The 21,882-nt window shown below is 30.5% G+C and overlaps 1 protein-coding gene across 1 annotated transcript in view; it reads right to left on the bottom strand.

The window, feature by feature from the left end:
* Positions 1-21,882, bottom strand: part of MS3_00001987 (uncharacterized protein) — a 205,025-nt gene that overhangs the window by 116,164 nt on the left and 66,979 nt on the right. Inside the window, exon 6 of the mRNA XM_051209532.1 lies at positions 6,893-7,109. Within this exon, the coding sequence (XP_051074986.1) occupies positions 6,893-7,109 (217 nt within the window). The remainder of the gene's footprint in view (positions 1-6,892; positions 7,110-21,882) is intronic.

Here is a 21,882-nt window from a genome sequence, read left to right as displayed (position 1 = left end):
TCATATCTCAGAGGTTGTGACTTGTGTTCTGGACTCAACTGACTGGGCTAGACAGGGAAGCGAGACCAATCGAGACTCTAGGCCATCCGTACGTGTTTACGTGTCATTGGATCGATCGATAAATACGCTGCTCTCTAATTTTTCCAGTCAAGGACACAACAATTAGCACAGGGTAAAAATCGACCCAACTTAAAGACATAACATCTATTTTAATAGTGATTGCAATAAAATAACATTTACACTCTTAAAAGCTGTGCATCATATAAAGAAGTATTCAGAAGAAGTCTTATTATTTTTATTTCTATTAAAACTGAATTTATTCAAGCATATTTAAAACCTAAGTATTTCAACAGTGTTCGTAACATAACTACGACTCTGAGGATGCCAACAACACTAGGAGATTTCAAAACTCACTGTAGTTAAATTGATTGATGATTAGTCTCGTTTCTATTAATATGAAATCATGATTATCAATTAATTATTTATTTGAACACATAAGTATTAGTACAAAGGGGCACCAAATACATATGCACCACAGAATTCACTTGAATTGTGTGTGAGCTGTGATACTGTCCAGGTTCCCGGACCGAAGCAGATGGTGCCTACGCCGAAATCATGAAAATACAGAATAATATAATTAACTTTGTAAGAGTATTGATGATCCACAGATTCCAACTATTAAAAAATTAATCCTTTTTTTTCATCCACTAGTCTTTAAAACAATACATTCCATGATAAAATGGCCTTAATTAGAAAAAAATGCTCTATGAAGCACAGTACGGATATCTACTCACAATCTTGTCATGTATCAAGCTCTGAAGCTTCATACATTGTGCTATGCACAGTACGTTTAAACCATAGAATTATCGTAAACAGTATACTTTTTTTTACATTATTTGCAAAAGTTATATATATGTATACAGCTTGAGAAGCACGTTGTTTCTTAATTTCGGTTCCTAAAAATTACATTATCTAGTTAGTACTTGAGTAGGACTAATAAGGTTTCTATATGATATCTGTGACATAATTTCTTATCTAAATTGAATTTGTGTTCATCGAATACTTCAAATATTATTATTATTAATTAGTTTTATCAAACTAATATCTATCCATGCAAAATCTGAAATGACGAAATTTATTCCGGGAAAAAAAATCAATGTAACACAAACCATTGCCAACATTTAAATACGTTCAGTATATTATCTCATAAACTTAACGTGCAGTAAAATAATCTAATCAAAAATAATCGTACTGATTTCTTTCAATGTACATACTAGAATACGATTGTTTTTATCAGATATTGAAAGAATCCATTATCTCTAACATTAATGTATTTGAATATATCGGTGGTTTTATCTAGAATATACTTATGATTAAAATCTGTTATTAGCATTAATTTATTTAAAATAATGATTAGATGTTAGTTTTTTATATCTTAAGAGAAACTTTCTCTAATATTTGTATCCTGTATACTTTTAATGTTTAGACGAAAAAATCACTTCTTGAAATCTGTTATATGAGGCGAAGTGTAACAAATACAAAATTTAAGTATAGGATTGTAGAGATTGCTGAATTTCATAAATTTCTTGAATCTATCTAAGTTAGATCACAATTGAAAATATGAAAGCAGTGGATGACCATTTCGTCCAAGTGTGGGACACCGTGCCGGCTGTGAGGCAGATACCCATTGAAGACAATGGAAGATTATCGCGCAGTGTCGTGGATTGGTCGAAATTAAACATTAACACGTTCTGGTTCTCGGCTCAGTGGTCTGAGTGTAAAGCGTTTGCATGTGACATCGTAGTTATTGTGTTCAATTTCCGGGTGGAGGGTTGCAGATATGTACTGCTAAGGAATCCTATACTGGGATGGAACGGCTATCCAGTGATTCAGTGGTCCAACTAATATCGGCTCAGTACTTTAATGAAATACAATATTTTTTACAATATGTATCATGAACTTTGATGTGACGACCTCATACTCACCTAAACACCAAATTAATAAATTCAAAATGTAAACTACTCCATTCTACAGTGCATTTAAACAGTCAACAAGTTTCTATTAGAAAAGTCCTTACAATACTTATATAGGAAATCACTAATTTTTTTAAGAATTTCAAGGGTATTCAGCTCTAGTGTTCGCTGTAGCTGCAGTAGACGTCAACAATTTTTTTCACTCAACTTTTGAAATTCTCTGTTATTTATAAAATTTGCTTGGGCCTTTAAGAAACAAATATATGCAGTAGTGTTACTTTTGGATTTCAGATTTATTAGCTGTGCTACATGTAGAGTTGTAATTTAACATTATTTACTTTATTTGAGTGTCAATCAGTAGACTTTGTCGTATCAACTTCAATCCTTCAAGTCAATCTTAACGTCAGTTCAAGTTGCCTAATAAGACGCTTTTTGTCTAATTGTGTCCGTATTTCGAAATATATTATCTCGTATTTGTGAGATTTTTAACGGATCATACCATTATTGGTTTGTACACCAAAAAGCATAAAATTGGGTTTGACTTAGTTTTTCACTTACTGACTGATTAATTGTCGGTGACAGTTGTTATTAAAACAAGAATACCTTCCAACAACACTTTACATATATGATTTGAAATCATCATAATTGATTAATGAGTAAAATTTGACAGTTTTTTCTTTATTTGTTGAAGATATCAGGATTTCTAAATCATGTTTGATTCGTTTGTTGAGAGGAATACCGAATAAGCATTTGTGATTATCTTATCAAATACACTATTCTAGAAATAATCATAGTGAAAACACAGATACATGAACGGAGAATTTTGTCACCAGTGACTTATTTCCAGAATTCTTCTAAAAGACTTTGACCATTTCAATTGCAATATAATCACAAACCTACATTATTGGAAGAGGGTTGTGTAATATCATGAACTGATTAAATTTAAGCATGCTAACCATTGGATTTCAGCTCAGTGGTCTAGGGTCAATACGCTCGTCGTGATACCCTAAGCTCATGGTGTGATGTTTGGTGAGGTCTTAGATGTATAGGTCGGTGTAGTTCGTTACTATGGTGGAACAGCTGTCTATTGCTTCTCGATTTTAAAAGGTTATTTATTTAAGGTCAATCCTAGTTGACGATAATTAGAAATGGCCACATTTAAGACAAAAACATATTTTAAAATTATAGCGTATGAATTTACAGACAACTAGTGTGTAACGTTAACCTCGATTAATATACAGGTCATTTGTAATTATTAGTTAAGCGATTAGAATAAATAGGGTTAGACAAATAATAGTGTAATGTAAGAGAGCAATGACTGATTCGGCATTCCCTGTAGTGTTCCATGGATAGTAAGACTCAGTCTCATGAACCAACGCAAGCGGCTATGGCAAAGATCGTACTAACCCTCCAACAATTAAAAGGTAAGAACCACCTTAATAAAGATCAGTGGTAGGGGACACAAAAATAAGTCTCAACACGTAACTCAGATTCGTGGACTCTTCTCATATTACCACTGTAATATATAGGATAAAATCAGCTATATAAAATAATATCCGATCTAAAATAAACGTTGTGCTCAATATAGTCCATCGAACGATTGTAGGTATAAAAGGTCACAAATAGCTAACGGTGACCCAATTTCACGACAAAGTCAATATACCTAATCTTGCAATAAAAGCACAACAAAATAGACTGAACATGTGTTATACCACACACAAAAAGCCAGGCAATCTAACAGTGAGTTCTTTAAATAGCCTTAGCATAGAACCCTATGAAAATATTCAAGTCCATATCAAGGTCTGGACAAGACAACTAAAAATTGACACAGAACGACTCGGAGACAAACTCCTTCTAGAGTGAATTTCAAATCCAACTGAGATTAACCTCAAGAGCAATGAAGACTACAACCCCAAACAAATCGGGGAACGAGAGCTTATACACAAATGAGACAACATCACTTGTTACGTTTGTTAACACTTTCTGTCGCTATTCTCTGCTCATTTAACTTGTTTTTTGTGTATTGCCTTATACTACTTCAGAATATTCAGTAAGCAGTTTTATTCCCAATAGTTTATAACTGAATGTATGGTATAAGTTCAGTTTGTGTAAAATTTTAACTAACTTACGTACATGTATAACATTCATTGTATTTTGTATTATAATTACCTTCTCTCGACCCTTGAAACTGTTATTCCCACTTTTTATACATCACTTGATTGGTTTTTTAGATCCAACAGTTTCCATATTTGTGTGTTTTTAGATCTCATTTTAGTTATTGACAAACCGTTGTTAACGTTAGACGTAGCTATCAGGTACCATTTTCGCTATCGTTTGTTGTAATTACTATTTATGTTGTTATTACATAAATCTTTTCTAGTTGCAGGCATACAGGTATGTTAATCACGTCAGATGCTACACGAGTTAAAGTTTTTAACAAATTTAAGTTTATTACTGAAAAAAACTTTCCTCTAGACAAATCGTAGTTTACAAAAATTTGGTAAATGAATCAACACCTTAGAAACGATCATCTAGCAAATTTAGCAAATATACCGTGCTTATGGGAATCGAATGCCTTCTTGAAGACTGTAATAAACGTATAAGACTACATATGGCTAAAATGACAGCTTCAGGCCTACCATCCTGACTTGGCTCAACCCTAACAAAATTATCTAACAATATCATTCCTTACAACTCAATTATCAAATAACACCCCACCAAATACACCAATAGCCATTTACTGGGTACTAAAATAAAATGTCTACTTTAAAGAAGATCATCAATAACTGGTATGTGGTACGTATATGGTCAGTAATAACCAGAAAAGAAATTAGATAAGAAATGAACTAGACCAAAAACTGTTTTTGTGCCTCGGTATTTGTGCTTGGCTTCAATTTATGTCTGAAATCTGGAAGAACTGATCGGCTTCACTGACCAGCTTGGCTGGAAAGGGCAGTTTAATGGTAAGTTACATCAAATGTTTAGTCATAGGTAATGTAATATGTCGAGTAGTATGATTCAAGTAAAAAAGGTAGGGTAAAGTGATTGCTCACAACGTTTTTCATATATTTGTATGTTTCATAGTCATAGTATATACTTATAAATATTACTGTATATTAGAGTGAAGCCTGATGTGGTTCTAATCGATAACAATATTGTTCGCTTATATATGTTGTAATTAGATAAATACATTTCGTCAGTGATAAAAGCGAAGTGTTGTATAGATGTTTTGTCAGTTACTTCACTTATATATAAACAATGACGAACTTTGAAAAACAGTTGACTAACAAAGATTATTTTGATTTAGATCATGAATCAAACAATTTTAGACCACCATTGAAAACCTGGAAGCACTGGACAGCCGTTTCGTTCTAGTATGGACATGTACTGCTGAAGAGTCCCACAATCCCATACTGATAAGAAAGATTTGTCTACACAATTGTTACTTTAAAAGTTCGGAACAGCAAAACAGTATATTAATATACTTTAAAGATAAGTACGCTTACACGTACTTTTTATTGGCTTACAATTATTGACACATGGTTGACAATTATTCATTACTATCCACTGGTTCCTTTCTATACTGACATCAGTAGTTTTCATTAGCAGTGTAAGTTTAATCATTACCATGTAAATAACCAACTTGAAAATCACTAGCTCTATCCTTTGATGGCTTGCTTGGATTGTATTTCGTAGTTTACAGAAGTGGAATGTCTGGTTAAAAGTTCATATTATTTTCGATTGCTAATTTCTGTGTGTATTGGATTGCATTTCTCATAACATCTATCTCTAAAACATTTCATTCTTACGTTTTAAGTTACTAACAAGATAGTAAGTAGCCATCGAACAAAACGTTAGATTTAAGTAAAGCTCAATAGGTGATATTTTTACAAATACAATTTTTCTACTTAATGGTATACACTAAAAAGGTTCCCAACTATTGTGTAACTTTTCTTTCGAATTTGTAAAACAGTTCTTATAAAGTATTCATTGAATGTATTTTCAACTGGTTACCTTTATGCAAGTTTTGTATTAGTGATTATTCATCAACTTTTTTTCCAAAACTTTACCAAGTTACGATAATAGCTTTTGAGATGATGGAGAAGATTTATAGCTCAGGTGAATGATTTGGATGGAGTTTTGTTCTCTGAGCTAAAGTTTGTGCCGATAATGTCGTTCAGAAGAATGATGAAAGCTCCACAATCAAACCATCCAGCTCAGAGGACAAAACCCCACCAAAATACGATAATATCTTTTATTTTATTTCTACGTTTTCTTAGAGAAGCTTATTGAGTCGGCTTTCGGAGAACTTCAACGGAGCCTCCAGAGGCCCAAAATGAGCCGAAAAGTCCTAGCGAATCACAGCACGATGGAGCATTCTAGAATTCCAACGTGGCGTGCTACTATTGGTCAGTAGCATAATATGTCGCTAACGGATTGGCTGAAATATGATGTTGATTTAACAAACGCTAACATCTATAAATACCCATGATTTTCTGTACAAAACGAACCTTGAGATAAAGTATTTTCTCTCATACTTGCGTCTTCTCTCTGGTATTCAAGTCGCTGTTTAGTTCTAGTCTGCAGGTTACCAGAATAGCTTAGGAAAACGAATATAGCGTTCGATCGACAAGACTTATCAAAGCTGATATCTGGATACAAAGCGCTTTTTAGCTTCAACAGATGAAAATTCATACAAGCACAAGAGACTGATAAAAGAATGCTTTGATTTTTTTCTTTCAACAGACTTGCTCTATATACACTGTTTATGTGATAATATTATCAGCGTTGTAGAACTATATTAGTCACAATGTTTATAATATGAAATCAATTGAAAAGTACTATGGTTAAATCTAATTGATATATATATATATATATATATATGTATATATAGCTAAAAACTATTTAAGTACACTTACCTGAAAATTCATTCATATTCATATATTTTGAATTGCATTTTGAATTTTCTGTCATACGATTTAAACATTTTGCGCACAATTTTTCATATGTATCACATGAACTTGTATGTGATTGAACAATTTGTTCATTGACATACTCTCCAAATATTTCATTGATCAAAGGTGTATCACGAGTACAATAGAATGAATTTGGTTCATCTGAAAGAATTGCTGCTAGCTGTGCAAAAAAAGATAAGTAATTAAAAATTTAGAGTATTATATTTAATTAAACTGATATTTATGTTTAGATGATTAGAAACAAGAACATTTTCATAAATCTTACTCAAATTATTGTGGTAAAGAATAAATATTTGGATTGATAAAATGTCAAATGTAAACTGAACTAATTCTTGATGTTCTTGTATATACTTTCATATGTAAACGTCTCAAAAATGTGTTTACAATATGTTGTTTCAGCTCACACTTTCTAAGTCTCAAAACTTTAAGTTAGACATTTTCATTCAAAACATCTTATGTTCTTATATTTCTTGTTCCTTTGTTCAAGATTTTCATTGCACATATTTCAAATTCTCTGGCTAGATTTATATTGACTGAGATCGTTTTTATAGACTGACTAATGAATTATTTTTACTATGTATATAAGGCTTTTTAGCCCGTTTCATTTTGTCTTGGATCTATTCTTGATGATGAATGTGATAAATAGGAATAAATGATTTTACTCCTTTGTTCTGTTGGTATTTATGAATTTATTGTCAATGATATTAATTAAAGAATATTTAAGCTTATGCTATTTAAGTACATTGTTCACTTAAATTAATTACTTTTCAGCTATCAACTAAGTATTTGGTAAAGTTCTACACACAGTTCCACTTCATATGAAATATAATAGTCAGCTTACTAGTACCTTACATTGAGATGAGTACCTAAAGCTCTAGAGCGAAGTGTTGGTCAGTAGAGTCCAGATATACCTGGTACGAGACAGTTGCCCTCGACGACAGTGAGTGATCATTGAGCTCCAGCCAGTTTATAATATAGGAGACTAGCTCATCACGAAACCTAGAAGACTCAGGTCCAAACAAATGCAAGATGGTGGTTGCGAGCTACTGAGGAGTTACAAACATTCACAAAAAAGGACTTTAATGACATTGGTTTTCGATGGCACCCCAAATTGGCTCGATTCGCGGCAAATACTTCCAATGGAAACTTGCACACAACATTATGTCCAATTCCAAATAATTTACGCTTAATATAATCCTTATACTTTATGAAATGATTATACTTGCATTTACAAACATACATGACTTGTCACATTTGTAACAGGCTTACTGAAAGCAGAAATTAGTGTTCTTCCCTTAATTCATGAACTTCGCCAGTGGTACTTTTAGGGTTACTGGTGGTCACAAACACGGGTAAAGAAGCAATTTCACCCTTAATTTATTGTAATACTTTTTCCATGTGTAATCCTAATCAGATTACATAAGCGTCAATATTTTGAATGAATAATTGATTCGTTAGTTGAAATTCATAATCCCTTACAACATGAATTTATAACAATTTTGATCAAATTATTTGCCTATTTTTCTGGCGCTATTCCTCACAAATCTGCAAAATTTCAGATCCTTTAATCGAATTAAGTCAGAAATCTACTAAAATCTACTAGCTTGATACATAAAGTATTTAACTAACAAACAAAACTTTAGACGATAGTTTAAAATTCAAATGAAATGAGTAAAACGTACTTAGTATGTTTAGTATTTTAGAAATTCTTAATTAATCCATTCAGTTCACTACAAAAACACTAAAGCTATTTCTATTAGTATAATATTTCAATAGGTTTCAAATTGTATAAAATGCGTTATATGACTTATACAATAACTAATAGACAATTTCTTCATACTCCTATTGTAGTGAACAGAACATGGGTGGGGATAATCGAATGTATTTAACACAAAATCACAGGACTTGTTAATAAAATCTAACAATCATAAAGTAAATACTTAATTTGCAAAATGTCCATCAACTGTCTCAAAATGACTCCGACTTCATTGTTCTTGCATTTTCATACAAATTGCATTCTGTTTCCATTGTTTACTGTTCGATCCTCTTGTCTCTCTGCTGCCAAACCTTCTGTTCACGACTAACATCATATACTACTGATGTTAATATAAGTAGCACACACCACACTATGACTAAAACGTTTCATGAATAATTTAACTGATAACTTATTATTTCGTCAGGACTTTTAGTAAATTAGTCATTTTATAAGTTTATTTATAAGTTCCTAAATCCATATCATATTAAACTTTATATGTTTAGGTTCATTTTCATTAATGATATCATAGGAATGTTTATTATTTTTTTAATATCATAACAACTGGAATAGAGTTAGATTAGTTGAAACCCGTCATATTCATTTTAGAAAATAATTAATATATTCTATAATAAATAAATCAAAACTAATAAAAAGTGAGATGAAACTACTAATCCAATTCATTGACACACACATACACAATTTTTACTTTATTTTAGCATAAATATGACAATTAGTTTGAATTAATCAGTAAATTACATAACTCAGAAAACGTTTTATTCTGAAAAAAAGATTTTTTTGATATCAGTTTAGTAGGATGGTAACTTGTAGTAAAGGAAGTTACATCCAACAGTATATATTAAAATAAGTGTATTTGGTTGTGGATATTTATATTGAAATACTGGTTGGCGGCATATATTCCATTGGAAGTAACAGGCTTAAGTTAAGTAGTAAGTAATTTATTCTGAAGTTTAATATGATCAAGTTTGTAGAAAGAGAATTTTATTTTTAATTGTGTATGATAATATGTATCAAAAGTTTCTTAAGAATAAACAATAAACACAAGAACGACAGTATAAAAGCATAGTTCCAAAGTACATGTATAGCCTTAGTTAAAAGCTACATTAGTATAAGATTATAAGCAAAAGATAGATTTTCAATTTGTTACAAATTCAAATAAATTGTCAGTAGTAGTTACGTTTCCTTAGTAACAAACAATGTAAATTGTTTGTTTGGAGATTAATCTTTAACGATTAAACGTTTCAATGGTTGAGATCATGAGTCAATTGAAGCTAGACCACCATGGAAAATCTGGAAGCACTGGACGGCCGTTTCGTCCTATTTTGGGACTTCCAAGCAGTGCGCATCCACGACCTCGCCTCGGCAGATTAGAACTCAAGACTTGTCAGTCCCGCACTCACAAATACCCCTTCTGATATGAATTAACATATGCTCACCAGTGACTGGTTTCAAGAGGTATTTCCTGTAGTTCTAGTGAGAAGCAGTGACCAGTGGAGTTCAACCAGGTTTGTTGTGAGATAGGAACTCACTGATGACAATGATGAATGTATCGCTCAATTTTGTGGATTAACTGAAGTTAGACATTAACACCATTGGATGACGGCTCAGTGGTCTAGTGGATAAGAGCTTGCGCGCGAGACTGGTTCCGAATCTCACAGGGAGGTATCGTGAGTGCACTCTGCTGAGGAGTCCCATACTGGAGCAAAAAGGCCGTCCAGTGCTTTCAAGTTGAAATTACTATAATACCTACAACGCCCTTCTGATATAAATAAACGTTTGTTTGTTTCTTTTTAATTTCTGACAGCTGTCCCTTATATCTCAGTTATTAACTACCTTTACACATTTAATAACAAATGAAGCTTAAATGATCATACATATTTACTGTTGTAAAATAAAAACAATTTACCGTATTAGATATTTTTTTACTTAATGACATAAATTATTAAGCCATGCATTCACAAAGAACTATTTAATCCATCCATCTACTTAACGAAATCTTTTATTTTATTTTTCTCTAAAATAATATTCTTTTTGAAAATTATCATCTTCACCTTATTTATTTATTTCATTAACCTAAAGAGAATAAAAAACTGAAATTATTATAAATGATCAAGAATAAAACTATTGACAAACAATATAAGTAGTAACTATACAGGTTAAGCATAAAATAGAAATCGGATCATTGATTATTCAGTTTACTTCTTTTCAATTTATTACAATTAATTTAAACGAGTTTTTTGTTTATATTTTAATTCTATTATCTGAATGATTTATATATTTCATATTGTTAATAGCTGAATATAGATTCAAATATTGTAAATGATAAAGTTATGTAAGAGTACATTTAATAATTAACAAATTACATAATGTTTCTTTGAATATTTCATCTTCTATAGTTAGTTACTAAGTGCTTTAAACTCTAAAAATTCCCATTAGAAAATTTCCAAAAAAAAACATCAATTGTTTATTTTTTTTTAAATTTTGTCATTAGATCAATTACAATTTTAAATAACAATGAGAAGATACAAACAAAGAACACCAAATGAATTTAAACTTCACCCCATTGCACATACAATTAGCTATTAGAAATCTGTAGTTAAATGGATAACGCGATGATATTTGAAACGATCGGTACTGGGTTTGAGTCTCAGAGTGGACATCAAGTCGAATGCAAGCGCATCCAGTTGACGAGACATAAATAGGACGAACCGCGCGTCCTGGATTTCATTGCTAGTCATTATCCATCTATACTTAGAAAGCTTGTGACTTAAGGCAATATCGAGGCAATCTGCACAGGATGTACATATGTCAACAAGAGACTGATTAATTGCAATCAATCAAGCAAACAACACAAAGTGAATTAAGCTTAATAGTTTTAAGCCCATAATTACTGTGATACAACGACTATATAAATAAGTAAATTATAAAAACAACGTTCTAAATGAGAAAAGTGGTAAGCTTTCGCATCAGTTTATTATTATGATTACTAGTAATATTAACATTGTCTCATTTGATCAGACAAAATTTTAACTAAACATTTTATTTACATTGTTCTACGATAATGATTGGAACTAGACATATCACAATGAAATTTTAACTTAATTTCTCAAATGACCTATTGAATTTATAAGAACACGCATTGGATATAATCAAACAATCCTAAAGTTCCCCATTTTTCCACACATATCATTGTTTAATTCACAAGCTGACACGTCCCCTCTTTTGAATATTGACTTATATCTGTAGAACCTGATGATGAAATTATTGAATACAATCGTTCACTGAAACATCTTTCCTTTACAGTTGGCTGTGTAAGAGTTTTTTTCATGTAAATTGTGAATTACGTTTTCATATATCATTAACTGACTTCCAAAATTAATCTAATCAAATCTATACACCGTGTATTACCCGTAAAATCTTTTGAGGTTTTCCCCCCAAAAGAGCATCGTTTATTCACTACTTGTCACTAGAAAATTGTTCACTTATTTCTGTGATATTCAGTTGGTGAAAACGAGAATAAAGTACTGTGATTATTCTATAAGTAATAATGAAACCAAAATATGTTCTAAATATATTGAAAGTCATTTAAATATCCAAAGTAGTCAGATCACAATACCAATTGTATGTTATGTAGTCTATTGTTTAGTTAAATTAACTACTTCTCTGAATGTAAATAAAAGTAATTTATTTCGAAATCTAAGTAAGTCTTCTATAAAGAAAGTAGGACTTAACAAAATAATTAACAAATAATATATTGCCACAGAAATGTATTATGAAAAGATTATTACTCATTTCAAATGTTTGGTTAATTTAAAGTAATGGGTAGTTTCCTAATGATGATGAGATTAATACAGTAGTATTTTCAGATGGTTGATAAGAAATCCTGGACACAGCATTCATGATGTACTAAGGTTCCTTGGCAGACTCGATCCAATGTCACTTATATTCACACTCAAAGACGTTACCATTGAGTTATTAAGGTATCAACTGACCTTTTTTTTATGTACATTAGTATATTTTGTATATATACTGTGGTGTGATTTGCTTATATCCACAAAAGTAGTTATGTAACGGTGGTCAGGCATATGATGTATTTCAGTAGAAGATCGATGAGGAAAGAAAGGGAACGGGAAACAATTGGTACGAAAATGCATGAACAATGAAATCTGAGACAATAATAGACTGACTTTTGCAAAAGGAATAGTCAAGTTTGAGCTGATGGATTAATATTTTGTATACTAACTATTTACTAATATGATTCTCAGATTTTAGTGAGATGCTCTGTAACTTCATGTCAGTTAAATTCGACTATCCCCATTCGTGTTCTTGTTCACTACAATACATTTTATTCTATTCTAATCTAAATTTTTATTTTACACCAATTTGTTTACGAATTAAAGGTTTAGTGATAAACAAACTATAGTAAAAAGAAGATTAGTTCCCAGTAAGTTGATTGTATATATATATATATATATATATATATATATATATATATATAATTTAATCACTATCCATTCATTTGATACTTTGGATATCTTATCAATCAAATATAATTGTTTATTGATCATTCTTATTTTGATTTTGTTTTTTTTCTTCTGTATTAGAGGCACTTGGAAACAATTAATTCTTTTTTCCAGTGAATATAACATTTATAAGCTAAGGTTATCAATAATCATGCTTTTGTTAATGATTAAATGAGACCTAAAGGAAAACACGATGGGAGATTTTCAAATGTTAAATAATTTACTAAACTTTATTTTACATAAAAACATATTTAGTTTTCTATCTTGTCATCCTTTTTGATACGTACAGAATAGAATAATAATGCTGTACACTTATGAATGTCATGTTACTGATCTTTAAGGGTATTAGTAAGGACTATACTGTTCCTTTTTAAAGGTCATGAAATTGTCTTTACTATGAGAGACTATTTATTTTACTTTCAAAATGTTAAGGTGTGTAATTGAAGGGAAACTAATGAAGATTACTTGTTTAGTTTTTATGAACCCTAAATTAATTTTGTTGATGTAGCATGTCTCAAAAATACATTGTAATCGAATAGAACTATTTTTTTTATTAATATCGTGAATCGATGAATGTTAGACCACCTGGAAACACTGGACGGCCGTTTCGTCCTAGTATGAACGTGCACTGTCAAAGAGTCCACTACTATGGAGACACGGCCGTCAAGTGCTTTCAGGTTTTCAATGATAGTTTAACATCAATCAATTCACGACATCAATAATAATCAACTTAACAATCTCCACAACCCCACACTGATAAAAAAATTTTTCTTAACTAACATTCATAATGCTCAATTATTCTCAATAAATTTTATGCAACTATATCCTACTACAATGAAGCACAAATCAAACTAAATTTGTGCAACTTCATAGTACTTGTTCTTATATACACCCCAACACTTCTATTCAACACTGAATTCTGATATGAGAAAATGTATCAAGGTGATCTGATATAATTATTAGGTTTCAAAACTCAGTATAATTACGATTAAACCCAAACAACATTGATTCACAAATTTTGGGGGGGGGGGCGAGATTCAGTTTATTTAAAAGATCTTTGACATCTACAGATATAAATAAGCTAAACTATTATCAGATTTCACTGAATATCAGTGTAATTTTAACAGAATAATGAATATAAGAAGTAGGAATGTAGCATAATCAAAAGAAAATGAATACTTTATAATGTAATAAGAAAACGATGATTATCAGAACTATGTGATATATTAGTGCAATACATTTCGAACAATCTGACCCCACAAAATGTACTTATTAAGAACATTTATATATAAAAATAGAAGGTCAACTAGACTGGAAATGGGGGGTAAGAGGAGACAAGAATAATAAAGATATGAACACAATTTGAAACCTGGATAATAAGTCAATATTACCAGGGTGGGTTTATGGTGAGAACAAACTGTTTTTGGATACACAAAGGGGGTTTGAATTTTTGTATGGCTAAGGCTATAATAAACCCCGATATATGCCCTTTTACACTTTTATACAACACCACAACAGCTGAGTTAAGACCTGTTTCGATTATATGTTTAGTAATAGAGGATGATGGATGTTTATCCTCTACTCTTATTGGGTCACTTGACTCTATTTGTTTCTGCAACCATTTTGGTGCATGTGTGACCACAGTGGGATGTGACAATCTTTTTCATGGCTTTTAGGTTTTGGATTATTATTACTCTTATTATTATCCTTGTCTCCTCTTACCCCCCATTTCCAGTCTAGTTGACCTTTTATTTTTAAATATGAATGTTCATAACAAGTACATTATGTGTGATCAGATTGTTCGAAATGTATGGCGCCAATATATCACATAGTTCTGATAATCTTCGTCTTCTTATTACATTATCGAAATTTATCAAAGGGACTAATTGCTTTGAATATTATATAAGAATGTCATTATATCTAATAACTGAATTGAAAAACACTGGAACTTATATTGTAACAAAAGAAATTAAAACTTACTAAGAATAAAATGTCGAAAACAAGTGGACTGAAAAATCCGAGAATAAAAAAGACAAACAAAATATGGTAAGATAGATAATTCAACGCTTTGAGACAAATAAAATTACAAAGTCGTTGAAGCTTGAAACAACAGTTACAAGAATAAATGAAAATTTAAAGTTAGAATCAAATAAATGATTTATTAAAATAGAATTTAGCTAATCAGTAATGGGTCGCATAGCTTATAATAAAGTCATTTCACAACCCATTCAAACTAACATGGATAATTATATCAACGATTTCTGTATCAAATAAAATACTACGTAATTCACAAATCATGTTTGATTCGTTATGTCATTAGCTAGGTTCGTTATTAAGTTATAAATTCAAGGATCTCAAGGAACTGAAAAACTCAAAAATACGTTTGAATCTAGATATTACAGAAATATCCATCAGACTTCTTTATTTACCCTACAGTTGGTTATATTAATGAGAACATTATATAATTCACTTTCGTATCTATTCTAGGCATGGTTCCATAACCGTAAACACCCTTCATTGCTTTTAGGTACCAAAGTTTCCTGAGTTTATATACAAGTAGAGTAGATAATGTAAATTAGAAAGCATCAATTTTTTAAAATTGAAATAAAACTTCACTTGAAATATTCCATTTTATGCTCAATTCCAAGTCATTTTTCAGTAACGATGCAACTCAGTGACTGAAATATTAATGTATGAAGCAAGAATTTTCAAAGCTTACCGAAAACATAAAAAAATTGATAAATGAATGATAAATGTTTTGTCGAATGTATTTTTGCCAATAGTTGATAATACTGAATCGTTTCATGTAAGAACTTCTTTCTAGCTACTACATATTTTGACATTTATGATTTTTAAAAAAATAAAAGGAAAGGTTATAAGTTGTCAAGTTAACCGAATGAAGAGTAATACAATATAGTTCACTCATGAAAATTACGATGTAATCACGTTAATTGACTGAAAATAAGCTTGTAACATTTAAGAAATCATTGCCAAATTACAATGAAATGTATGTGGTGACATATATTGTTAAAAGCATACTATAAACTCTACATTACATTACTGTTTTAGTGATGAGTCCTTAAAATATACGAAATTCGGGATCACACTTTAGAAACATAGTAGTGTCCAATCAACTTAAACACTGAAATAGTAACATACCCAAGACTTATCGTAAGGGAAGAAACTTTATTTAGAAATAGTTTATTTAACGTTAAAGGAAACATCTATAAACCAAGCTTGTTTATATTAAGCCGTATTGCATTATGTCAAAACGATTCTTTTTACTGCTTGTATTTAACCTGCAAAAACTTACTATGTTTTTAGAAAGAATATCATTTTAAAATAATAGTAGGGACCACAGACAAGTATGGGGATTCAGAAAAAATCTCAGTCATTATCTTTACAATCAACACCAACCGAGTTGTTTTCATGTATGATAATGCCTGAATATTTTTATATTATGCATTTGCCAAAATAATCTCTCAATCAAATGGTTTTACTATCATATTCACATCAATCATATATTATTTGTACAATTTTTAGGAGTGTAGGTTTACCAATGGAAATTAATTACCTTTGTATGTCAGAATAATAGCTAAATGAACTGACTAAATAGCTTGATAACTTACTTTATTCATGAATGTTTAGTTATATTATAGTTAAATTAGAATCCTGAAAGGAAGCGAAAAACAGGAAGGCCAAAGAACACATTAATTCAGGAAACAGATGAATAAAAACTGGAAAGATCTGGAAAGGATTGTTCAGGACAGGGTTGGATGGCGAGTGCTGGTGGGCGGCCTATGCACCTCCACGAGGAGTAACAGGCCTAAGTAAGTAAGTAAGTATGTAATTGTTGCAATAATATTGCAAAGAGTAGGTTTATCAAAGAACAATTAAAATCCCACTTATTTCTGTGCAGTTAGATAATGAATATATATATATGCTAATGAAGTTTAATTACTTGTAATATGTAAGTTATAGTTACAATTTACAAATTCTCTAAGAATATGATCGTTATGTAACTCATCATCGATACATTACAAACGAATAATTAGATATAAAAATTGCCAACTACATATTATAATAAAAACCAAAAATCATATCATTACAATGAACAAACAAAAAACGTTATATTACAAATGAAAATCGATTTCTGTAAAGTGATTTCATTATTTGCATATTTTCCTGGGGAACAAAAAAGAGGAGACAGGTTAATATTATACTATAAAAAAATAATTGACTTTTTCAACAATCTCCGTTTAACCATTACTTGTTGCCTTTTTTTAAAATTTTATTATTGGCGTTTACAGTATAACACTATAACAAGCAACATTTTCAATATCTCAAGTTGTGTCAGATATAATGAGAATTATAAATTTCGTCTATGAATTAATTTTTTTTTTAATAGTTGAATTAGTGAGAAGTAAATCATCATTTTTTTCTGACAATTTGAAAGCCGAAGCCATTTTTGACAGATTCACCGAATGATGACAATTTGGATAGTTTTAACTATTACTATTCGGCAGTTTAAAAATCCTCATAGAATATTCAAAAATGAAGAATATTTGAGCGAACAATTGTTTTCAATAACTTCAACAACTGGCTCTGCAGTTATATGTCTATAATCATCGTGATATTTTATAAATGCCAAAATAAGGCACGTATTAATGAATTTGACAATGCAATGTGTTAAAAATGGTGAATGTTTGCATCTGCATACGACATATATATACTTCAAAATTGTGTTATTCGCAAATTAGAAAGGTCATTTAATAAAGGTCAGAATGATTTGGAATGATTTGCTCTACACAGCCGAAGTCTTATAGATCAACTCCAGGAAACCAAACTTATGTATCCAGAAAAGGTATATCCAGCCTCTATGTTTACCTTGGCCCACGACTGGATCACTGAATACCTAAATTGAATATTATAAACATATTGCCCCACTTTTTTTATTACCTTTATCTTAATCTTCACATCCATCATTCCCAATTCGTTTATCGTAATTACCTTGATAACACCCCCCTTATTACATATTATATTTACACAACAATATTATTGTCTCAATTGACAAGATGAAATTCTCCTACTATGCATTTTAGTCACACAATTTCTTTGCATTTTCATTTTTGCCATAATACTATTCTACTTATTGTGACTGGACACTTTACTCCAAATCTTTCTAATTTGCGAATAACACAATTTTGAAGTATATACATGACGTATGCAGATGTAAACATTCACCATTTTTAACACATAACATTGTCAAATTCATTAATACGTGCCTTATTTTGGCATTTATAAAATATCACAATGTTTATGGACTTATAACTGTAGAGCCTGATGTTGAAGTTAATGAAAACAATTGTTTGAATATTATTATTCGGCTGTAAATTATAAAAAAAATATCTATAATATGATCATACTTTATTTGAAGTGATTAGAATAAATGGAGATCAACCAACAAAAGAAAAAGTCACAACTGATTAAGTTATATTGCATCAACATTGGTTTATAAGAATTCAGAAAAAGATTTAGATACTGTAAATAAAAATATACTATGACCATCTTATTAGCTGTTTACAAAGAATACATTTTTGTTTGAAAATTACGATACCATATAACCGGATAATATTATGAAAACTAAACAAATAGAATTGTTGTTCTATATTAGCTATTAGCTGAGCTATTCTGTGTGTGTCATCAATGTTTACTAGAAACTAAGTTATTGATTCCTTAACTTTTGAAATAATACTTAATCATTCTAAAGATTGAATTCAGAGTTTAATATGGATACCATTTACCAAATAGATATAGTAATAATAATTTGAATGATTCTCTCAATAGTATTCAGACTATTTTGATACTGAAAGGAAAGGAGTTATTTGTCTTTTATTTTTTTTAAAAAAGAAACACAACGTATTTTGAAATTATTGTTTAGTCAGTCTTCATTGTTATTTAATCTACTTTTGATCTGACCAAATTCAATCTGAATTCCATTGAATTATCTTTATTCTTTTTTTTTCTATAATTAAGGTGAAATTTCAAAAAAAAATCAACTGATTATTTATTCCTGTATTATGAATACCTTTCATGAATAAAGTCACTAAGAAACAGTAATCGTTTATGTCGGCATAACTTACAATTATGAGGATCTGTACAGATTTGTAATCTATAAAATGATATACTACTAGTGAAAATATGAATTTCATGGAAGATTTTTTCTTATTGACTCAAGGTTTTGAATCACTTCTATTTATAAACATTTTGTTTCAATTCATGACTTGATATATTAAACACAAAGATTTATACAGGATTCTTATATAAAATCTTTATTCTAAAGACTGTAAAAACATTCTACAACATTAAATACCATATAATCACTAAGTGAACTCTTACACAGTTATAATAACTCAGAGAATTTAAACTACTTACAATCATTTAGTAGCTTGTTTCAGTAAAAAATATTATTAAAAATTCTATACTAAAAAAAAGAAAATTAAAAAGGAAACTTTTAACCATATTTTCCCTCTTATTTTTAATAATAATGGATGTGGCGTGTTTCTCACGGTTTTCATAGAATTGAAAATGTCGTTTCTATTTAGTTTTTATTGTTGTTGATTTAATATAAGTTTGTGAATTTCATGTGAATGTGTATTTTCTTTTCTTCTACTTCACCCTCTTCTGTATTGTCTTCTGTTAAATATGGGAGATTTTTAGTTGATAAATGGATATATTCTGGTGTAAGAAATAAATGACCGACAGATTGTATACGAGTAGATAGATAATCGTTTTTTTACTATGGTAAAGCAAGTTTGTATTAAATCATTTCCGTAAACTGACTTAGAAACTCATAAATACTTATGACTGAGTGTTTCTCCCTCTTTTTGTCCATTAAGATTAATTTTGTTAAATCATATAGATGTTACTATTTATGTTATTGTGTTATATCAATTTGATTATGAATCATAAGAGACGTTGTGTTAGTTGAGGGAGTTTGTTATATTTTTTTGAAAATAACTTATTATTTTACAGTGTACCCTGTTGAAAAACGAAGTAAATAATAAATGAGTTATCAGGACTCAGTAGTTAAGTGGATAACGCGATGGCGTTTGAAGCAAACATTACTGGGTTCGAGTCTCAGAGTGAATATCAACTCTGAGATGCAGGTACATCCGGCTGACGAGTCCCGAATAGGAGGAAACGCGCGTCCTAGATTCCACTGCTAACCACTATCCATATTTGCTTATAATAAATAAGTTGGTTGTTTGCATAGATTTGATCGATAGGAAAGCTGGTCACATTTTAGATTACTAATAATTAAAGTAACCATTTTTAATAATTGATGAAATAACCTTTCTTATTTGTGTGAAACATTTAAGTAGTTTACAACATTTAGCGCCTTATATTAAAAAATTTGAATCACAACTAATACTGAATTGAAATTTATTCCTTTCATATCTCAAGAATATATTCTTCGACTTGAAACTAAAAGACTGCAGGAAATATTAAGTTTACAATTATTTGTAAAAGAGGTAAATTAGTTCAGTGGTCCGAAATCTGATTGCGGTTCGATCAAGTGATTATCGTTAACGAATGATTGTTTATTGATTGAAATATACACATAATCAATCTTCATCTATAATCATTGACTTAAATAGTGTTAGTTAATAATGGAATTAAATAAGTTAATATACGTGAATGAATTTCGAATATGTGTATTTCATAAAATCTTTGATCGGAAAGTGAAGTAAAACAAAATGACGCGCAGTAGAAAAGGCGAGTGAGTCAACTCAATTTAACCTAGCATAAATCGGTATTTATAGTCAGACAAAAATAAGTTACAGGTATGTGATGAGTAAGATAGGAAATCCACACACAAACACTTACATAAAAACAGTTAAGGTTGATAAGTGAATAATTAAGAAGGTCAAAAATGTGACTCAAGCAGAACGAATAGATTGGTCTGTCCAGAGGCTAGAATAAGTTATGTAGGCTAGCATAGCAACCGACACTATATTATATTATATGTTTAATGTAAGTAAAATGTTAAGATAAAATCTTGTAAAGGTAACTGACAGCTTATGGTTCAAACGATTATAAAATTTTTATTTGAGTATTTGCCACATCAGTAATCTCTTTACCGAGTTACCAGATAAAATATTTGAAGATATTTCGTTTTGGCCTCAAAACGAACGTCAAGGCAGTTCTACTGTACGGAGCTGAAAATTGGAGAACTACTACAACCACCATCAAGAAGGTATAAGTATTTATAAATGGTTGTCTACGCAGGATACTCAAAATCCATTGGTCGGATACCATCAACAAAAGCCTTCTCTGGGAGAGAACAAACCAGCTTCCTGATGAAGAAGAAATTAGGAAAAGACGATGGAAATGGATAGGGCATACATTACGCAAATCATCAAACTACATCACGAGACAAGCCCTGACTTGGAATCCTGAAGGGAAGTATAAAAGTAGAAGGCCGAAGAACACACTGCATCGGAAATTGTAAGCAGATATGAAAAGGATGAATAGCAACTGGAAAGAGCTGGAAAGGATTGATCAGAACAGGGTTGGATGGAGAGTGGCAGTGAGCGGCCTATGCTCCTTCACGAGGAGTAGCAGACGTAAGT

This window comes from Schistosoma haematobium, chromosome 1 (assembly GCF_000699445.3).
Source record: "Schistosoma haematobium chromosome 1, whole genome shotgun sequence".
In the NCBI taxonomy this organism is placed as follows: domain Eukaryota; kingdom Metazoa; phylum Platyhelminthes; class Trematoda; order Strigeidida; family Schistosomatidae; genus Schistosoma; species Schistosoma haematobium.
Note: the sequence above shows the minus strand (reverse complement) of the source record. Positions and strands in the feature narration are given on the sequence as shown.